Source organism: Ascaphus truei, chromosome 6 (genome assembly GCF_040206685.1).
Source record: "Ascaphus truei isolate aAscTru1 chromosome 6, aAscTru1.hap1, whole genome shotgun sequence".
Classification (NCBI taxonomy): domain Eukaryota; kingdom Metazoa; phylum Chordata; class Amphibia; order Anura; family Ascaphidae; genus Ascaphus; species Ascaphus truei.
In genome coordinates, this window is record NC_134488.1 from 25,591,405 (window position 1) to 25,613,979 (window position 22,575).

Below are 22,575 nucleotides of genomic sequence, written 5' to 3' on the forward strand. Positions count from 1 at the left end.
GCTTTGCCTCAGCCAAGGTGCAGCAAAAAGCAGGTCAGCTATATACAGGATAGGGCTTTCCTAGGTCAAAGTTCCGTTTCCCCAGTGCATGGAAGTCCATATAGATCCGGTGTCCCCTGGCACCAAGGACACGTGGATATGGTCTGCACGCCCTGGTATCCCCAGGGGTCAAGGACACGCAAATGTGGTCTGTACACAGACCACGGAGAGACAGATACATGGTTCCCTTTCCTGCCTTTTAACCTGCTTTTCTAGACACAGCTGGTCTTGTTAGTAGACCTGCCTTCCTCCAGGCAGGGATTAACCACGGCCTGGCCGACACCCAAAAGCTCTACCTATTCTAAACAGGCTTGTCCCTGTTACACTGCTATTGCAAAATTAACAAAGAAAAGGACAATAAATGTAGCAAACATCATATTCTCTGTTTTACTCTGTTTCCCACAAACCCTTTTAGAGAGAATGAAGCTAGAGGATCAAAGTAAAATAAAGGTGTAGCCAGGTCATCTGATGGCTACTATTCTGCCCTTGGGCTGGCAGTAACCCCTGGTACAATCAGGTTGCCACTAGTTGATATGGGGTTTTCCTCCTCCGAGGAGCTGCACTTGAGTGACAGTGGGTGGCGGTGGCATCAGGCCTGGGCATAACCAATCATGAGCCAGACCTGGTGTCCTCAGTACCGCCCCAAATTTGTTGGTTGTCCTTCCCCGCTGAGGAAGGCAGGTCACAGAGTGGAAAGGCTGAGATTGGGCCTTCTCCAGTCCTCTACCCCTTGGGGGGATAGTGAGTGTGGACCATTCCTCTGCCAGGGAGGCAGGGAAGAGCTAGGATGGCTGCGGGTGCCCTTGGCCTGTAGTGACGGTCCAAGGACCATCCTCGAGTGAATAGCTGAGAGTTACTGCATCGGGCAGATCCTGCCTTGTTCCTGTAACTGTACAGAAGAGTAATAAACCCGTTCCCTGTTTGCATATACCTCCTGCCTGGTGCGTGACCTTACTGGGGGGGAGGTAATAAGTTCTACCGTGGGAGATCACCTTCAGTTCCTGGAGCCTACTGCAGATGGGGGCGCTGCACTGCTAAAGAGATATGTGGGGTATGAACCCCAGATCCTAGTCCAGTGTCCCCACTACCACCGGCGTACGACTCAGCTCTCCTGTTGCCAGCAGGTATCATGCACCACACGACCAGTAATGGCCAAATCTCCCACCGGGTGGGGAAAACACCGTTACAAAGGTAATGGCGTTAATTATCAGATGAAAGGTGCATAGTCCCAGTGCTTTCTATTTGATAATGTAGAAATGTAACAGAGTCTATTGTGCTTTTGAGGTGATATTTTCCTTTTATTTTTATGATATTGCAATCCTGAGATATCAGCATTCAAAGTCTTAGACTGTTGACCGAAATTAAGATGGCCGCCATTTCCCCCCATAGAAATCATAAAGGCGGATGCTTGAGTGACACATGCTTATTTGTTTTTTTAGCATTTCTAATAATGATTGAAAAAAACAAAAGAAAAAAAAGAGCAGTGTTGTATATTTTAAGCGTATTTCAATCTTATGCGCCGTCCTAAAAAATAAAGAATAACACCTTTTGGGGGGGGGGGGGGGGGTGCACCTTTGGTGGGTGAGTGCATCTTGGGTGGGAGGTGCACCTTGGGGGAGGGGGGGGGGCAGGGTGCACCTTTAGTCATATGCTACTGACCTCAGTTTAAAAAAAAAATCAGAAAAGTCATTCAAATTGATATTTTTAAACTTTTGATGGGCTAGATACTTTGCAGTGTTTTTACAAGCTTAATTGCATCGCTTTTATGATGACACTATTTGCAAACTGTTGTATACAGGCATACCCCGGTTTAAGGACACTCACTTTAAGTACACTCACAAGTAAGGACATATCGCCCAATAAGCAAACAGCAGCTCACGCATGCGCCTCTCAGCACGCCCTGAACAGCAATACCGGCTCCCTACCTGTACCGCAGCTGTGCGCACGCGGGGGGACTATTGAGCTTGGTGCAAATGCGTTATTTACATCAGTTATGCACGCATATGACGATTGCAGTACAGTACATGCATCGATAAGTGGGGGAAAGGGAGTGCGTCACTTTAAGTACAGTTTTGCTTTACATACATGCTCCGGTCCCATTGCGTACGTTAATGCGGGGTATGCCCGTACACAGGTTTGATGTTTATCCAGACTTTTCACCTTAATTTGTTTGGCTAATAATGGCAGTACAATTCAATGAAAGACATCCTGGGGAAGAGCATCAGTGAAAACGTACTCACACAGAAGAGACCCCCAATCAATAGCATTTCCGACTATCTATTGCAATGTTTAAATGTGCATTCCCATATTAAAATAACAGGGATATGTTTATTAGTCTGAAACGGTGGGATGCCATAAAACAAGTACGGCAAAGTCCCACTTCAAAGACCAGCGATTCCCCATGAGGAGCATCTCACCTCCGATGACTCCTGCCAGGTATACGAGCCCAATGCGATGTCCTTTGTGAACCAGCTCCAATGGGATTCCAAGGACCAGCTGGACAAACAGGTTCCCGATGATGTGTTCAACTCTGCAAATGATAAGTAGGCATCACTGACCCGAGCGCACCGTGTGCTTAACTGTAAACCTATGGGTCCACTGGAAGTCACAGGGAGGGGCCACATGGTGTCAGTCTTTGTCTGTCGCTGGAGGAGGTTGGAGGAGGACTACCTCTTCCATTCCTGATACCAGGTGGCATGTCGTGAGACAGGACACGAGGTAGAGCGTACCACAAGTTAAATAGGTCAGCTAGTGCTAGTGTTATATAAAGGTTAACATAATAGAGGCTTTGTCTGTCACAAGATGCACTCGTGGCTATTTCATCTTCACTGTACTGTGTATGGGAGAGGTTTGTGTTTGTCACGTCATTGTGTTTACAGCCATTGACGGCTGCACAATACAGAATCAGTGATCAAGCTTAAAAGAATGAAAAAGCTGCCTCTGGGTGTGTCCCCTGACTGCACTTCCCTGTCCTAGGGTTCTCTGTACAAGCGGTGTACTGCACCATGCAACAGGCAGCTGCAAAAGGACTGATCCTTTCAAGAAAAGTAAATATACAGACTCTACAAATATATATATATATATAAAGTAAATATAAGAAAACAAGATTATATTAAATGTTGATGGACAGCATCTGACCTAGCAGTGTTATTTTGTAGCGGCTGGTGTTCATGCTCTAGAAGTAATTACATCCAGACCTTTAAGACCATTCAACCTATTAGAGCAGGGGTTGCCAACTCCAGTCCTCAAGGGCCACCAACATGTCAGGTTTTAAGGATATCCCTGCTTCAGCACAGGTGGCCCAATCAGTGGCTTAGTCTTTGACTGAGCCACCTGTGCTGAAGCTGGGATATTCTTAAAACTTGACCTGTTGGTGGCCTTTGAGGACTGGAGTTGGCCACCCCTTGGTGCAGAGCCTACTTATTCATGTGAAGCCATTGGGAAGCAATGTCAGAGAAGTATTCAGTTGAAGGGGGCTAATCTTTTTCTCTGTCCAGCACAAGGAAGACAACTTCACAGCACGGACCACAGAGAGAAGCTGAGAGTAATGTTCCTGCTCACCCAGCATGGACAAACATATAAGAAATGAATCTCCAGGCCTCCTCCCGCTTGTCGGCTCGGTATATTAAAGGGCTGTGCCACACCCCCGAATCCAGAGTGATCCACTGCTCCTGCGGCAGCCACACTGCATAGTAAATAAACACGGCCAGCTGAAACGAGAGAGACACACCGAACGTCGGACCACAAAACCCGCACTGTGTGGCATGACTGCGTAACCTCCTCGAGTTAACATGCAGTTTCCTGAAAACACAAGGACAGCGTCTCCGCCAGCGCAGAGCAATGCAAAGCCAGGCACACGCGGCAGGGATCCCTCCACCAATACATTTCTCTATCCAAGTCGTCTGCAGAAGAATGTATTTTAAATGTATCGAAAAGTCATTTTCCAGACCGCCCACGCCATGGTGGTCATATGAGAGTGGCAGAATAAACTGCCGAAAGTCTTCAGGGCATAACCCGCTGCGGGCGATGTGGAGAGAGAAATCTGACGGGTGCCATTAAAAGGGTCCGAGTCCCAGGAGTCCTCTGGCGTGTGTAGGGTTTATGAAGAGGATTATTCCTGTGGCGCAACATGTCCGGAGGAAGAATTGTTATTGGACGTTTAGAAGTTTGGGAATTCTGTTATTGTATTAGCCGCTACCACCCCTGCTGAGTGACTGTTCCACTAATCCACCACCCTTTCCATTCTGGCTCTAGTACTTCTTTCTCTGAAACATGCTTTGTTCCTGTACATTGATGTATGTGAAACTTAGGGAGTGCACAGTGTTGGATTTCCCATCAGGCCCAATAGGCCCAGGGCAGCAAAAATGTCCGCCCCCATATACAGATGCCGCGCTCTCAGACCTATTGGGCCTGATGGGAATGCACTTACATGTGTTGGGCGCCTCCTTGCTGCCGCCCTTCTTCTCTTTCTGAATCGCAGCGTCAAATGACGCCGCGGACGTCACCAATGTGACATCACACTGCGTCACGATGCCATGGAGCCCCCCGTCGAATGACATCGCGTTACCATGGCAACGTCGTGCAATGTCACGTTGGTGACGTCCATGGTGTCATTTGACCCTGTGATCCGGGGAGGAGAAGGAGGGCGGCAGCAAGGAGGCGCCCGCCACATGTAAGTGCCGAGGGGCGGCGGATCTTGAAATCCGCCGCTGGGACAGCACCACCCACATTAAAGGCTAAGTGAAACGAGAGATGGAGCTTCACATTATAGATTTCATGCCGCATAACTGGTACAATACTGGGGCAAAGAGACAGCTCCGGATTTATCAAACAAAAAAAGCTTCTTCTCAGAAAGTATTCACAGGTCCCCTATGCTGCGGAGCTGCTTCCCCATTGCTGCAAAGTTTAACCCCATTTAAATAATTAGGACTGAAATCTTCTTCAGCCCCAGGAAGAAAATTCAGGACATAGTACCAACATTTTGGGAATTTCTTAGAAGATAAATAGCTATTAGTCACAATATTTTTGGCAAGAACTAAAAATAGCCACTCTGCAAAAAGTACAGTCAAACAATACTTCAATAATTAAGAGCGGCAAAAATAAGATTTCATACAATTGTTTGTGTTGTGCGTGTGTGTGTATATACAGTACATAGTTACATAGTACATAGTTACATAGTACATAGTTACATAGTAGATGAGGTTGAAAAAAACTCTCAAAACCTGAGATCTCTGTTCTCTCCAAGGGACTAACATTCTGTCCCCCCACCAAACTGGATCAAATCCAATTGTACTCAGACCTAGAAGAATTCTTCAGGAGACTACGACTGAAAGAATACTTCCACAAAAAAGAGAGCATCCCCATAATGATGGAGAACAACAACAAGAAGAAGACCTACTTCACATCACCAACAGGACGCAACGTCAAACTAGACGGCTACATACAGAGCTTCAGATCGCGAGTTTCCTCACTAGCATCAGCACAGCAGAAAAAAACAATGTACAACCTATCCCCCATGGAGAGATCTGCTATCAAGGAACTGCGAAACAACCAACATCAAACCAGCAGATAAAGGAGGCGCAGTGGTGCTTATGAACACAAATAAATACATAGGCAATAGACAACTCACAGACAACACCTACTACAAGAAACTCACGCATGATCCAACCCAGGAATATACAAAGCAACTCATGAATCTCATCAAATTATTCCCTAACCACCTGCAACCACAATTGAAGCAACTAATACCTGACAACCCAGGAGTTGGGATCTTCTACATGCTTCCCAAAATCCACAAACCAGGAAACCCCGGCAGACCAATTATAATAGGTATGGATACACTCACGGAACAAATATCAGGCTTATTGGAGAATATCCTCAAGCCTTTAGTCAGAAGCACCAACAGCTTCATACAAGATACCACAGATTTTCAATAATCTTAACAACATCAACCAACTACCATCCAACACACTGCTAGTTACCATGGATGTAGAATCCCTTTACAGCAACATCCCCCACAAGCATGGTATTGAGGCATGCCTGCATTTCCTTACAACATCTCCCCTGGATCAGAAATACAGCGCTGATGTAATTACCAAACTGATAGAATATATCCTCACACACAACTACTTCAGCTTCAACAAGGAAATGTATCTACAACTAGTAGGGACTGCAATGGGTACAAAGATGGCACCGCAATATGCCAATCTTTTCATGGCAAATCTTGAACAAAGATTCCTAACTGCATGCTCCCACAACCCCTACAAATACTTCAGATACATTGATGACCTGTTTATAATATGGACAGAGGATGAAGGAAACCTAAAACAATTCCACCAGTCCCTGAACTCATTCCATCCATCAATTAAACTCAAAATGGATTATTCTGCAAACCTAGTAAACTTTCTAGATACAACAGTAACAATGAAAAATGGTAAACTACACACATCTGAATACAAGAAACCAACAGACAGATGCAGTTACCTCCACAACTCCAGCTTCCATCCCACTCATACAAAACAAGGTATCGTACACAGCCAGGCTATAAGATACCGCCGCATATTCTCTGACACTAAAGACAGAAACAGGCATCTCACAACCCTGACAGAATCGTTCAGACAGAAGGGATACAAACCAAAGACCATGGCCAGAACTATTACATCTGCACTAAAAGCCCCACAAGAACACCTTCTACAATACAGACAGAAAGAACCTACCACACGCATACCACTAGTGGCCACATACAACCCTACCCTAGAGGGTATATGAAAAATAATCAAAGATCTGCAACCCATGGCAGAGGATGCGACATTAAAATAAATCTTCCCCAAACCTCCCATTCTTGCGTTCCGGCAACCACCAAACCTCAAACAGAAATTAGTCAACAGAAAACGTAATAACAAACTTATAGACATTGATAATGGCACAAAACCGTGCAACAACACACGTTGCAAACTCTGCAAACATATATGCCAGGATCCCACAGCCAGTCACAACAATGGAACACTCAATGTTAAAGGATCATACAGCTGCACATCCAGGAATATAGTGTATAGGATTCAGTGCAACAAATGTGACCAAGGATGCTATATTGGGGAAACCAGCCCAAAACTTCAAGGCAGAATGAATATGCACAGACACTCAATACAACACCACGAAGAAGGAAAATACTGCTCACCAGTGGGACATCATTTCTCACAATCAGATCATTCCATAAATGATCTAAAAAACAAAATCCTCAATGGAATGTTTAAACGCACCCAAGAACGGAAAACATTTGCACTCAGAATGATAAGACTCTTTGACACCAAAACAAGAGGACTTAATGCGGATATGGGGTTTCTCACACACTCACAATTGTTTGTAATTATCCTGCCTGCCTCTTTGCCATTGTTCTTATCCACAACTTCCCCCCCCCCGCAGCATCCCCTTCCCCCTCCATGCTGTTACTTGTCACCGTTTTATTACCCTTCCAATTTCTTCAAACATCCATTTGTCACCCACCCGTATCTAAATCTCTGTTTTTTTCTGCTTTCCAAACCTCTGTTTTAGCCATAGATTCCTTTGTATATCAGTATTGCTGACCTGAAGAAGAGAGGAGAACTCTCGAAAGCTTGTCCTATGACAAATTGTTAGTCCAAATAAAAAAAGTATCACCGAATACTGAAGTACTCATTTATTGTGCACCATTACCCACGGGTATACACTGATAAGTGTGCTTTTCCAACAATGTTTTAAAGACTGCCCATTTATCTTCTACATTTTTCCCTGCAAATTTTTTCTCATATATATATATATATATATATATATATATATATATATATATATATATATATATATATATATATATATATATAAATATATATATATATATATAATTATATATATATATATATATATATATATATATATATATATATATATATATATATATATATATAGTTGTATAGTGCTAGCAATGTATGCATCACTATATCAAAACGATAAGGGTAAATAATGTATTATAATAATAATAATAATAAATAATAATAATATAACAGTGCATCAAACATACAAGCACATGATCGGGAAGGGAATCCGTGCCCCGCTGAGCTTACATTCTAAGTGTTGTTTCAGTTTGTATTTTTTGTACTGTTTGAAACCTTGTGCTGAGAAGCCCTTGAAATATTGCAGGATCTGCTTTACCAGAATGCAGTTTTTTCCCTCACACAGTACAAAGTTTTTCTCTGGCCTCAGCTTGCACCCGCGTCAGATGTATGACACGGGTTAAGTGAACTGGTTACATTTTGATGCTGGCATGTTGGGTTTTTATAAGGTTAACCTCAGCTCCTGAGGATCAAACTGATGCATGTTAAACAGAAAACTGCACTAGTTATAGATGCAAAATGTGGTATATGCTATTACAATGTTGTGTCGAGTACACCTCCCCTAACTTCTCTAGGGACCCTGAGATGTTGGAAAGCTTGTAACATACCAACTGCTCCTTGGTCCAACACAAGGTATCATACTCCCTAATCCCTTTCCCTCCCCCTCCTTTGTTACTACATGGAAGAAAGAACCATCACGGTCACCCCCCCCCCCCCCCCCTTCTTTGCCATCGAGATCCAAACAGGAACTGGAGCACAGCCTCACCAAAGCAATGTGGGATACCAGGAATAATTTCAGAGATTTATTGGATTAAAAGCACATAAGGACAAAGTCCTGACAAGCACTCTTGTTTTTCTCAAGATTTTCTAACTTCTCAAAATAACATATTACTTATTTTTTTTATTTTTTTTCCATTTTTTAAGTAATACCTTTCTATTTTCTCTGGGGTCCTGTATTATACTACCTTGCCTGGTAATAATTGTTTTTTTTTTTGCCTTTATCTCGTTGGCTAATGATGCCAGCAAAATTACTTTACATAAATCAACAAAAGAAACAATGTCCTTGTGTATATATATACAGAATAAATAGTTTTAGCCTGAAAGAGATTAGTTAAGGACTGTAAAAACAACACAGCGCTTAAATACTAAAGGAGACATTAAAAAAAATATAAAATTAAATACTTTAACCTATCTATTTTTTTTTTTTTTTGTAAACAAAATGTCAATTCAGTCATTGATAATTACCCTACCGGACAAGCCACTGCCATGATATATACTAGGGAGGACCACTCCTTTAAAATGAACACCAATGCTCTTAAAACTGTGCTACTGGTCCCTTCATCAGCCAAGACCTTTATTCAGTATGCTGCGAAGCTCTCTTCCCCTCCCTGGAGAAGATTTCAGTCCCATTCATCTGAATGGGGCTAAACTGTTCTCCAGCACTGGTAAAAGGCTTCATCATATTGGTTGATGAGTGAGAAAATGCTTGGTACTTCCACGTACCTCTGCGACGCTGATGAGGATAATGAATACAGGAGGGGGCAGGCAGTTGGCCCTCTTTAAGTAGGTGGGTCGGTGGTCTGTGGGAAGCATCCAGTTGGAGATGGTTTCGTGAATCTTGTCGCAGCAGGAAGCTGCTTTGTTTGGCTCTACGGTGACTTCTGTGTCATCTTCCCAAGTATCACGTGGAGTCATCCTTTCAAGCTCCATGGTGTCTGGGACCCAACGTACTACGCTGATGGAATATCACCTGTGTGGTGGACATGCATTATTATTATCATTTGTGAAGCGCCAACATATTCCGCAGCGCGGTACAATGGGGGTACAGAGTTATGTATATTACATAAACAGTTACATACAGGTGAGGATGGACATGCACAAACAGATACAAAGCGGTAATGAAGGCGATGCTCATGAGAGCTTACAATCTAGAGGGAATGAGGGACAATGTTGATCAAGAAGCTACAGTGGCTGCTCTTTGTAGGATAAGGTGTGGCTCAGGTGAGACTATGGCCCAGTGTGATAGCTGAAGCCGGTAAGGTTTTTCTTCAGGGGGTGTTACATAAGGTGGAGATTGGTCCAGCCATACAGCTGGTCCCAGTGGCGTTGGGGGGCGAAGAGAGTTGGATGTTAGTAATATGGCGAGTAGGCTTCCATGAAAAGGTGAGCTTTTCAGGGAGTTATTAAACACCTGGAAGTTCTGGGTAGGGTACGTGGTGGGGAATTCCAGAGAAAGGGCAGCAGAGGACAAGTGTTGAAGGTGGGAGTGACAGGAGGTAATAAGGTGAGAGGAAAGGCGGATGTCGTGAGCAGAACATAAGATACCTTTAGGTATGTATTTGTGGATGAGATGTAAGGGGAGGAACTGTTGTTCAGACCTTTGTAAGTCATTACTAGGGTTTTACATTTCATTCTAGAGGCTATGGGAAGCTAGTGCAGAGATATGCGTAGTGGAGCAGTAGAAGTGGAGCTGTGAGTGAGGTACAGGATATGGGAAGCTGGTGCAGAGATATGCGTAGTGGAGCAGTAGAAGTGGAGCGGTGAGTGAGGTACAGGATATGGGAAGCTGGTGTAGGGATATGCGTAGTGGAGCAGTAGAAGTGGAGCGGTGAGTGAGGTACAGGATATGGGAAGCTGGTGTAGGGATATGCATAGTGGAGCAGTAGAAGTGGAGCGGTGAGTGAGGTACAGGATATAGGAAGCTGGTATAGGGATATGCGTAGTGGAGCAGTAGAAGTGGAGCGGTGAGTGAGGTACAGGATATGGGAAGCTGGTGTAGGGATATGCGTAGTGGAGCAGTAGAAGTGGAGCGGTGAGTGAGGTACAGGATATGGGAAGCTGGTGTAGGGATATGCGTAGTGGAGCAGTAGAAGTGGAGCGGTGAGTGAGGTACAGGATATGGGAAGCTGGTGTAGGGATATGCGTAGTGGAGCAGTAGAAGTGGAGCGGTGAGTGAGGTACAGGATATGGGAAGCTGGTGTAGGGCTATGCGTAGTGGAGCAGTAGAAGTGGAGCGGTGAGTGAGGTACAGGATATGGGAAGCTGGTGTAGGGATATGCATAGTGGAGCGGTGAGTGAGGTACAGGATTTGGGAAGCTGGTGTAGGGATATGCGTAGTGGAGCAGTAGAAGTGGAGCTGTGAGTGAGGTACAGGATATGGGAAGCTGGTGCAGAGATATGCGTAGTGGAGCAGTAGAAGTGGAGCGGTGAGTGAGGTACAGGATATGGGAAGCTGGTGTAGGGATATGCGTAGTGGAGCAGTAGAAGTGGAGCGGTGAGTGAGGTACAGGATATGGGAAGCTGGTGTAGGGATATGCGTACTGGAGCAGTAGAAGTGGAGCGGTGAGTGAGGTACAGGATATAGGAAGCTGGTATAGGGATATGCGTAGTGGAGCAGTAGAAGTGGAGCGGTGAGTGAGGTACAGGATATGGGAAGCTGGTGTAGGGATATGCGTAGTGGAGCAGTAGAAGTGGAGCTGTGAGGGAGGTACAGGATATGGGAAGCTGGTGTAGGGATATGCGTAGTGGAGCAGTAGAAGTGGAGCGGTGAGTGAGGTACAGGATATGGGAAGCTGGTGTTGGGATATGCGTAGTGGAGCAGTAGAAGTGGAGCGGTGAGTGAGGTACAGGATATGGGAAGCTGGTGTTGGGATATGCGTAGTGGAGCAGTAGAAGTGGAGCGGTGAGTGAGGTACAGGATATGGGAAGCTGGTGTAGGGATATGCGTAGTGGGGCAGTAGAAGTGGAGCGGTGAGTGAGGTACAGGATATGGGAAGCTGGTGTAGGGATATGCGTAGTGGAGCAGTAGAAGTGGAGCGGTGAGTGAGGTACAGGATATGGGAAGCTGGTGTAGGGATATGCGTAGTGGAGCAGTAGAAGTGGAGCGGTGAGTGAGGTACAGGATATGGGAAGCTGGTGTAGGGATATGCGTAGTGGAGCAGTAGAAGTGGAGCGGTGAGTGAGGTGCAGGATATGGGAAGCTGGTGTAGGGATATGCGTAGTGGAGCAGTAGAAGTGGAGCGGTGAGTGAGGTACAGGATATGGGAAGCTGGTGTAGGGATATGCGTAGTGGAGCAGTAGAAGTGGAGCGGTGAGTGAGGTACAGGATATGGGAAGCTGGTGTAGGGATATGCGTAGTGGAGCAGTAGAAGTGGATTGGTGAGTGAGGTACAGGATATGGGAAGCTGGTGTAGGGATATGCGTAGTGGAGCAGTAGAAGTGGAGCGGTGAGTGAGGTACAGGATATGGGAAGCTGGTGTAGGGATATGCGTAGTGGAGCAGTAGAAGTGGAGCGGTGAGTGAGGTACAGGATATGGGAAGCTGGTGTAGGGATATGCGTAGTGGAGCAGTAGAAGTGGAGCGGTGAGTGAGGTACAGGATATGGGAAGCTGGTGTAGGGATATGCGTAGTGGAGCAGTAGAAGTGGAGCGGTGAGTGAGGTACAGGATATGGGAAGCTGGTGTAGGGATATGTGTAGTGGAGCAGTAGAAGTGGAGCGGTGAGAGGTACAGGATATGGGAAGCTGGTGTAGGGATATGCGTAGTGGAGCAGTAGAAGTGGAGCTGTGAGTGAGGTACAGGATATGGGAAGCTTGTGTAGGGATATGCGTAGTGGAGCAGTAGAAGTGGAGCGGTGAGTGAGGTACAGGATATGGGAAGCTGGTGTAGGGATATGCGTAGTGGAGCAGTAGAAGTGGAGCGGTGAGTGAGGTACAGGATATGGGAAGCTGGTGTAGGGCTATGCGTAGTGGAGCAGTAGAAGTGGAGCGGTGAGTGAGGTACAGGATATGGGAAGCTGGTGTAGGGATATGCATAGTGGAGCGGTGAGTGAGGTACAGGATTTGGGAAGCTGGTGTAGGGATATGCGTAGTGGAGCAGTAGAAGTGGAGCGGTGAGTGAGGTACAGGATATGGGAAGCTGGTGTAGGGATATGCGTAGTGGAGCAGTAGAAGTGGAGAGGTGAGTGAGGTACAGGATATGGGAAGCTGGTGTAGGGATATGCGTAGTGGAGCAGTAGAAGTGGAGCGGTGAGTGAGGTACAGGATATGGGAAGCTGGTGTAGGGATATGCGTAGTGGAGCAGTAGAAGTGGAGCTGTGAGGGAGGTACAGGATATGGGAAGCTGGTGTAGGGATATGCGTAGTGGAGCAGTAGAAGTGGAGCGGTGAGTGAGGTACAGGATATGGGAAGCTGGTGTTGGGATATGCGTAGTGGAGCAGTAGAAGTGGAGCGGTGAGTGAGGTACAGGATATGGGAAGCTGGTGTTGGGATATGCGTAGTGGAGCAGTAGAAGTGGAGCGGTGAGTGAGGTACAGGATATGGGAAGCTGGTGTAGGGATATGCGTAGTGGGGCAGTAGAAGTGGAGCGGTGAGTGAGGTACAGGATATGGGAAGCTGGTGTAGGGATATGCGTAGTGGAGCAGTAGAAGTGGAGCGGTGAGTGAGGTACAGGATATGGGAAGCTGGTGTAGGGATATGCGTAGTGGAGCAGTAGAAGTGGAGCGGTGAGTGAGGTACAGGATATGGGAAGCTGGTGTAGGGATATGCGTAGTGGAGCAGTAGAAGTGGAGCGGTGAGTGAGGTGCAGGATATGGGAAGCTGGTGTAGGGATATGCGTAGTGGAGCAGTAGAAGTGGAGCGGTGAGTGAGGTACAGGATATGGGAAGCTGGTGTAGGGATATGCGTAGTGGAGCAGTAGAAGTGGAGCGGTGAGTGAGGTACAGGATATGGGAAGCTGGTGTAGGGATATGCGTAGTGGAGCAGTAGAAGTGGATTGGTGAGTGAGGTACAGGATATGGGAAGCTGGTGTAGGGATATGCGTAGTGGAGCAGTAGAAGTGGAGCGGTGAGTGAGGTACAGGATATGGGAAGCTAGTGCAGAGATATGCGTAGTGGAGCAGTAGAAGTGGAGCGGTGAGTGAGGTACAGGATATGGGAAGCTGGTGTAGGGATATGCGTAGTGGAGCAGTAGAAGTGGAGCGGTGAGTGAGGTACAGGATATGGGAAGCTGGTGTAGGGATATGCGTAGTGGAGCAGTAGAAGTGGAGCGGTGAGTGAGGTACAGGATATGGGAAGCTGGTGTAGGGATATGTGTAGTGGAGCAGTAGAAGTGGAGCGGTGAGAGGTACAGGATATGGGAAGCTGGTGTAGGGATATGCGTAGTGGAGCAGTAGAAGTGGAGCGGTGAGTGAGGTACAGGATATGGGAAGCTGGTGTAGGGATATGGGTAGTGGAGCAGTAGAAGTGGAGCGGTGAGTGAGGTACAGGATATGGGAAGCTGGTGTAGGGATATGCGTAGTGGAGCAGTAGAAGTGGAGCGGTGAGTGAGGTACAGGATATGGGAATCGGGTGTAGGGATATGCGTAGTGGAGCAGTAGAAGTGGAGCGGTGAGTGAGGTACAGGATATGGGAAGCTGGTGTAGGGATATGCGTAGTGGAGCAGTAGAAGTGGAGCGGTGAGTGAGGTACAGGATATGGGAAGCTGGTGTTGGGATATGCGTAGTGGAGCAGTAGAAGTGGAGCGGTGAGTGAGGTAGATGAGTCTGGCAGCAGCATTTTGGATGGATTGGAATTGGGAGACGTGGACAAGGGGAATGCCAACTAAGAGGAGGTTGCAGTAATCAAGGCGGGACACGATGAGTGATTTTAGTTGCATTATTAGTGAGAAAAGGGCATATCTTGGCAATATTTCGGAGGTGCGGATGGCAGGACTTCATGAGGGACTGAATGTGAGGAATGAAGGAGTGATCAGAGTCAAAGACAACCCCTAGACAGTGATCTTGAGGTGTGGAAGAGATTGTGGTGTTATTGACAGTGAGGGAGAGCGTTGGTATAGTGGTGGCAGTGGAAGGAAGAAAGAATATTAATTCTGTTTTGGACATGTTAAGCTTCAGGTAGCAGTGAGACATCAAGGAGGAGATTGCAGAGAGACAGTTGGAGACATGGAAGGGGAGAGGTTAGGGGAGGAGAGCTAGATTTGGGTGTTATCGGCATAAAGATGTTATTGAAAGCCAAAAGATTGTATTAGTTCACAAAGACTGGATGTAAAGAGTGAGAAGAGCAGAGGAGAGAGCCTTGTGGGACTCCAACAGAAAGATGGAGTGAAGAGGAGAAGACATCAGCGAAGGAACCAACGAAGGAACGGTTGGAAAGGTAGGACGTGAGCCAGAAGAAGGCTGCATCATGGAGGCAAATGTAGTGGAAAATGTTTAGTAGAAGGGGGTGATCGACAGTCTCGAAGGCAGCAGAGAGATCCAGTTAAATTAGTAGGGAGAAGTTATCCTTAGAGTTAGCTCTGAGTAGGTCATTGGTCTCTTTTGTTAGTGCTGTTTCTGTAGAGTGTAGATGACAAAACAAGATTGCAAAGTGTCAAGCAGGGAGTTGGAGTAGATAAAGTGAGTCAGGCAGTTGTATACCAGTCACTCAAGAAGCTTGGAGTCAAAGGTGAGAAGAGAGATATGGTGGTAGTTAGAGGAGGAGGACTCAAGTGAGAGTTTCTTTAGAATAGTTGTGATGAGTGCGTATTTGAAAGAAGATGGGAATATGCCAGAGGTGAGAGAGAGGTTAAAAAGGTGAGTTAGTATGGGTCTTAGTATGCCAGAGAGGGTACGGAGAAGATGTGAGGGAATAGGATCAAGGGGGCAGGATCTAGGATGAGATGATGAGAGGAGTGTGTAGACCTCATCCCCATCACAGGGGAAAATGAGAGTGGATTTAGGTGTCTGCGGGGAGATTGGTGTTGCATGTGGAGCTTTACATGAAGAGATGTCATGGCTGACTTAATCTTGTCTGTGAACTAGGTGGAGAGGTATTGGGCCAGGAAGGTTGAGGGCGGTGTAGCTGGGCGGAGAAGGGAGTTAAAGGTGGAAAATAGGCATTGAGGGCTGGAGGACAAAGTTTGTATGAGTGAAGAGAACATACATTTATAGTGGAAGAAGTCTGCTTTGGAGCGGAATTTCATCAGAATTATTCTGCAGTGCATGAGCACTTTTGGAGCTAGCGGGTGAAAGGTGAGTGAACGGTCGTGGCTTGTCGGGGGCAACGTGTGGTGGGTGTGAACGGTCGTGGCTTGCCGGGGGCAACGTGTGGTGGTGGGAGCAGTCCTGTCTAAGGTTGAAGAGAGTATGCTGTTGTATAGAGAAGTTGCTAGGTTGGGACAGGAAAGGATAGAGTTGGGAGAGAGAGGTTGTGGAGATGTTGAAAATTAGAGGGAGTCTCGGGTATGTAGGTATCTGTAGATGCTTGTGGAAGTACATGTGGAAGGTGCATAGGGTAGAGTAAGGTAGTGATGATCAGAGAGTGGGAAGGGCATGTTAGAAGGGTTAGAGACAGAGCAGAAGTGGGAGTAAACCAGGTCAAGGGTGTGGCCATTGCAGTGAGTAGGAGAGGTGGTCGACTGGGAGAGACCACCTATCCCAGTCGAGAAGGTTAGAAAGGTACTGTATGAGGAGGTTAGAAAGATAAGATGGGCAGCCGAGCTGACAGTGGGATTGTCAATAGGTATGTTAAAGTATCCCAGGATAACAGGGCATTACATTATTGGAAAAAGAACAGAAAATACATAACCTTCAATGGTGCAATGACCCATCTCAAACACAAGTGCATTGGTTTTCAGCCTGTGCTATGTGGAAGGGTGGAGTTCATGTTGGAGGTTTCTGGGATCATGGTTAAATTGGAACAGATTCCTAATGAAGTGGTGCAGTAAGTGTAAAGTGGTTACAGGGTTTCCCTGGGTGCTGCCAGCTCAGTGTGCTGTCTGGTCCATGAAATATATACATAACAGTGATCAGTGTTCGACAATCATATACATTTACACGCCCGGGGCGAGAGGATTTAACCCCCGGGAGAGTAAATATTGGCCCAAGCAGCACACGTGTTTGTTTTTTTTAAATTTCCCTGCTCACGCTGAAATTTCCCTGCTCGCGCTGGCTGAAAAAAACAAAAAAACTCCCCCTACCTGACAGCTGATTGGAGCGCGCTCCCAGGCTTTGTGGGCGCGCGGCCAGGCTCTATATGAGCCCGCCCCTAACGAGCGGCCATTCTTTTCCCATGGAGGACACAGTAAGTATTATCTGTGCCTTCCCCCACCTCCCTCCCCCCTCGGCGCTCCTGCTGCCCGCAGTTATGGAGATGGTAGCGGGGATGCCCCCTCATGTCCCTGCTTCCCCCACTTCCCCCCCCCCCCGATCCCGCGTCAGAGAGCGCGGCGGGTGATGGGAGCGGGGATGCCCCCTCATGTCCCTGCTTCCCCCCCCCCACATCCCCCCCTGGTCCTGCGTCAGAGAGCGCGGCGGGTGATGGGAGCGGGGATACCCCCTCATGTCCCTGCTTCCCCACCCCGCTTCCCCCCCGGTCCCGCATCAGAGAGCGCGGCGGGTGATGGGAGCGGGGATGCCCCCTCATGTCCCTGCTTTCCCCCCCCCCCCCCCCCCGCTTCCCCTCGGTCCCGCGTCAGAGAGCGTGGCGGGTCATGGGAGCGGGGATGTCCCCGCGGAGCAGGAGATGGGCGGGTGGGGGGGGGGGAGCGTGGTGGTGCTGGTTGCGGCTTTCCAAAAGGTGTGTAGAGAGAGAGTGAGTGTGTGTGTGCATGGGAGAATGTGTGTGTGTGTATATGGGAGAGTGTGTGTGTGTGTATATAGGTGTGTGTATGTGTGTGTATATATGGGTGTGTGTGTATATATGGGTGTGTGTGTGTAAATATGGGAGTGTGTGTGTGTGTGTGTATATATGGGAGTGTGTGTGTGTGTGTGTTTGTGTGTATATATATGTGTGTATGTGTGTGTTTGTGTGTATTGTGACAAACAGCTTACTCCGGGGCTCCGCCGCTTGTCCGGGACGGTTAGAACACGGTCTTTTAGGGTAGGTTAAAATGAGGAGGCGTCACGTACTGTTCCTTTAAACAGGCTGGGCCTGGTTTATTCAGTCCCAGGCACTGAGACTGCCACAGTGCATACAACAAAACACATCAAAACAAAAGCTGCTCACCTGAGCGATAACTTAACTTAGATTTCCCTAACTCAGGGTTGGAAGTGGCTTTTCCACTTTCCAACAACAAAACAAGGTACTTTTTCAGACTTAGCCAAATGAACAGAACGATTGAACCTGTGTGGGGAAGAGGCTTCTCCCCACTGTGTTCAGCAGCCTTCCAGGCTCTGGAGAAGAGACAAGAGCAACCAGGAAATCAGTCTTACATACCTGATTTCTAATTAGCATGACAGGTGACAGAAATCAGGCAGCCAGACAAACTCTGGTCTGGATCTCTCATCCCTCAGTTCCAGCGCTTGCCAAACTGTGGGATGGAGTGCATGTATTATAAGGCTGCACTCCCAGGCCAGACAGGATAGAAACTGTTCAGTATCCTGGGAGCCCTATATATGGAATTTATTACCATCCCCTGGTTTCTGTCACATATCCTCCCCCCCAGCTCAGACCCCGAGGGATGAGCGACCATGGATATTAGGGAGTGCATCCTTGACAACCCGTCAGCATTGCCATGTTTGTGCCCTGACCTGTGTTCCACAGAAAATTTAAAGGGTTGTAGGCTTAGGAACCACCTGGTCACTCTAGCATTCTTCTCCCTGTTTTGACACATCCAGGTAAGGGGTGCATGATCTGTGACCAACCGGAGAGTACCGCCCCCAGCCCTACCTCAGATGCGTCGGTTTGGACTACGAACTCTTTGGAGAAGTCAGGTGTGACCAACACTGGTTGGGCACAGAGAGCTTCTTTCAGGCTTCTAAAGGTCTGTTCGGTTTCGGGGGACCACTTTACCATAAGCGGTCCTCTTGCTTTTGTGAGGTCGGTTAGTGGGGTTGCCTTAGTTGCAAAATTGGGAATAAACCTTCTATAGTACCCAATTAACCCCAAAAAGGTCCTTACTTGTTTTTTTGTAACTGGCCTTGGCCAACCTTGTATCGCCTCCACTTTGAGTGTTTGGGGTTTGAGTAAACCTCTGCCAATAGAATACCCCAGATACTTGGCCTCCTCCAGACCAATGGTGCATTTAGCGGGGTTAGCAGTTAGTCCAGCAGACCGAACTGCGTCGAGCACAGCTTGGACCTTTGGAAGGTGGGATTGCCAATCTTCACTATAGATTACCACATCATCCAGGTAGGCAGCAGCATACCGAGCATGTGGTTTTAAAATTTTATCCATCATTCTTTGGAATGTGGCGGGAGCTCCATGTAAGCCAAAAGGCAGCACCCTATACTGAAAGAGGCCTTCTGGGGTTGAGAAGGCTGTCTTTTCTTTTGCCCTTTCTGTGAGGGGAACCTGCCAGTACCCTTTTGTTAGGTCTAGGGTTGTGAGATATCGGGCTTTGCCCAGTCTCTCTACAAGTTCATCTACCCTGGGCATAGGATAAGTATCAAATTTTGACACCGCGTTTAGTTTCCGGTAGTCATTACAAAACCTTGTTGTACCATCTGGCTTTGGGACTAAGACTATAGGGCTGTTCCACCCACTTTGGGATTCCTCAATTACGCCTAGTTTTAGCATTTTTTTAACCTCTAAACTTATAGCCTCTCTTTTGGCCTCTGGGATTCGGTACGGTTTAAGGTTAACTCGGACCCCCGGTTCAGAGACTAGGTCATGTTCAATTACGCTAGTTCTACCTGGCTGTGTGGAGAAGATTTCTTTGTTTCTTCTCACTAAATTCTGAACCTCTTGTTTCTGATGAACGGACAGGGTTTCAGCTATGCTAACCTCTGGGTCAGTTTCTTGACTCTCTGACGGACCTGGGGTTACTAGGGTTGACAAGACTTCTCTATCTTTCCAGGGCTTGAGTAGGTTTATATGGTAAATTTGCTCAGGTTTCCTCCTACCTGGCTGTCTTACCTTATAATTTACTTCTCCCACTCTTTCCAAGACCTCATATGGCCCATGCCATTTAGCAAGGAATTTACTTTCCACGGTGGGAACCAGAACTAGTACCCTATCACCTGGAAAAAAAATTCTGACCCTAGCACCCTTATTATACGTATTCCTCTGTGCTTCTTGAGCTTTCTCCATGTGTTCCCTCACTATGGGTAGGACTGCAGCAATGCGGTCCTGCATCTGGGCAACATGCTCTATTACACTTCTGTAAGGTGTAACCTCGTGTTCCCAAGTCTCTTTGGCTATATCCAGTAAGCCCCTTGGGTGTCGGCCATACAATAGTTCAAACGGGGAGAAGCCTGTGGATGATTGGGGAACTTCCCTAATGGCAAATAACAGGTACGGTAACAAACAATCCCAGTTTTTCCCATCTTTCTCGACCGCCCGGCGTAACATGCTCTTTAAGGTTTTATTGAACCTTTCCACTAAACCATCTGTTTGTGGATGATAGACTGAGGTTCTGAGATGCTTGATTTTTAGGAGTTTACATAACTCTTTTGTTACTTGGGACATAAATGGTGTTCCCTGGTCAGATAGAATCTCTTTAGGAATTCCAACCCGGGAAAACAGAACTACCAACTCTTTTGCTATGTTTTTGGCAGAGGTGCTACGTAGGGGAACTGCCTCCGGATATCGGGTAGCATAATCTAATATTACCATATATGCTGATGTCCCCTAGCAGACTTTATTAGGGGTCCTACTAGATCCATAGCAATCCGGTCAAATGGTACCTCTATTATGGGAAGGGGTACCAATGGGCTGCGGTACGCCTTGAACGGGGCGGTGATCTGACATGCTGGGCATGAGGAACAATAATTCGTAATTTCTGCCAGAACCCCAGGCCAATAGAAGCTTCGGAGAACCTTTTCCTTTGTCTTTTCCACCCCAAGGTGTCCCCCCAATGGATGACTATGTGCGAGGTGTAATACTACGTTACGGAATGTCTGTGGTACCAACAATTGTTTAGTTGTAACTGATTTCCTTTTATCAACCCGATATACTAGGTCGTTCTCTACCTCGAAGTAGGGGTAAGCCTCCCACTGGGCCTTCTTAAAACTCCCAGGACTGACCTCTAGGTCAGCGAGGGTCTTATCCGGTTCTGGGGTGGTAAGTGTCTGATCAACATCTTGATTTGGGGTATTCCCTACCAAAGTAGTGATGGGAAAGGGAATTTTACAGCACTCCTCCTTTTCCCCCTTCTTATTTGGGCCCTCGTCAACCTCCATTTCTGAAAACGGGAAAGGATTTATTTCTTCTAATACTTCGTTATGGTCCGCTATTGAACTCTGGGCGTTTCTGTCACAGTATATATATATGGGAGTATATGTATGTGTGTATGGGAGTATGTGTGTGACATCAGAGGTACCCCCCTGCCCCTGTCAGTCACCCACCCCTGCACCGGTCAGTCACCCACCCCTTCCCCGGTCAGTCACCCACCCCTGCCCCGGTCAGTCAGTCACCCCTGCCCCGGTCAGTCAGTCACCCTATCTCCCCTCTCTCTGGTCTCCCCCGTCTCCCCTCTCTCTGGTCTCCCCCCTCTCTGGTCTCCCCCGTCTCCCCTCTCTCTGGTCTCCCCCCTCTCTGGTCTCCCCCGTCTCCCCTCTCTCTGGTCTCCCCCGTCTCCCCTCTCTCTCTGGTCTCCCCGTCTCCCCTCTCTGGTCTCCCCCGTCTCCCCTCTCTCTGGTCTCCCCATCTCTGGTCTCTCTCTTCCCTCTCTCTTTCTCTCCCCTCTCTCTTTCTCTCCCCTCTCTCTTTCTCTCTTCTCTCTCTTTCTCTCTTTCTCTCCCCTCTCTCTTTCTCTCCCCTCTCTCTTTCTCTCCCCTCTCTCTTTCTCTCTTTCTCTCCTCTCTCTCTCTCTCTCTTCCCCTCTCTCTCTCTCTCTCTCTCTCTCTCTCTCCCCCTCTCACTCTCTCCCCCTCCCACTCTCTCCCCCTCCCACTCTCTCCCCCTCTCACTCTCTCCCCCTCTCACTCTCTCCCCCTCTCACTCTCCTCCCCTCTCACTCTCCTCCCCTCTCACTCTCCTCCCCTCTCACTCTCTTCCCCTCTCACTCTCTTCCCCTCTCACTCTCCTCCCCTCTCACTCTCCTCCCCTCTCATTCTCCCCCTCTCTCCCCTCTCTGTATCTGGATATCTTATTTACCCTATATATCTTAACTGTCCTATACTACACCAAAATAACTTATACTGCTTTCTTTCAGATCTGACTCAAGCTTCACACAGAAGACATCGGAATCCCCCCTAACCCAGAAGACAGGTAGGGAACACCTCCCCTCCAACTTATAACATTGCGGGAATGAGGTACCTGGACATTGAGGGACTGTGGATCAGGTAAGATCCCAGGCGGGATTGCTGCTTTAGATATTGTGAAGCGGGGACGTCCAGACACTGGTTAAGGGGTTCAGGAAACTTGTCATTCACCTGTGGCTTTTATTTCTAGATCCGACATTTACACACACACACACACACACACACACACACACACACACACACACACACACACACACACACACACACACACACACACACACACACACACACACACACACACACACACACACACACACACACACACACACACACACACACACGTAACAAGGACTAATTGTAGTATAATGTAATAAATACATTTGTCAAAAACGAATGTTGTTCTGACTAGGAATTTATTAAATGTATTTTATTTATATATTTTATTTTAAAGCGGGGTTGGGGGCGGGACTAGGGGCGGGACTAGGGGGGGGACTACTAGGGGCGGGGTTGGGGCGGGACTAGGTGGCGAGTAGATTTTTGGGTGATTTGTC

The 22,575-nt window shown here is 47.3% G+C and overlaps 1 protein-coding gene across 6 annotated transcripts in view; it reads right to left on the reverse strand.

Moving 5' to 3' along the window:
• Positions 1 to 22,575, reverse strand: part of RHBDL2 (rhomboid like 2) — a 62,719-nt gene that overhangs the window by 17,180 nt on the left and 22,964 nt on the right. For all 6 annotated transcript variants that reach the window (XM_075603691.1, XM_075603690.1, XM_075603685.1 and 3 more), the window contains exons 3-5: positions 9,408 to 9,654; positions 3,601 to 3,749; positions 2,457 to 2,569 (exon numbers count right to left, since the gene is read on the reverse strand). In XM_075603691.1, the coding sequence (XP_075459806.1) occupies positions 2,457 to 2,569; positions 3,601 to 3,749; positions 9,408 to 9,614 (469 nt within the window). In that variant the 5' untranslated portion in view covers positions 9,615 to 9,654. The remainder of the gene's footprint in view (positions 1 to 2,456; positions 2,570 to 3,600; positions 3,750 to 9,407; positions 9,655 to 22,575) is intronic.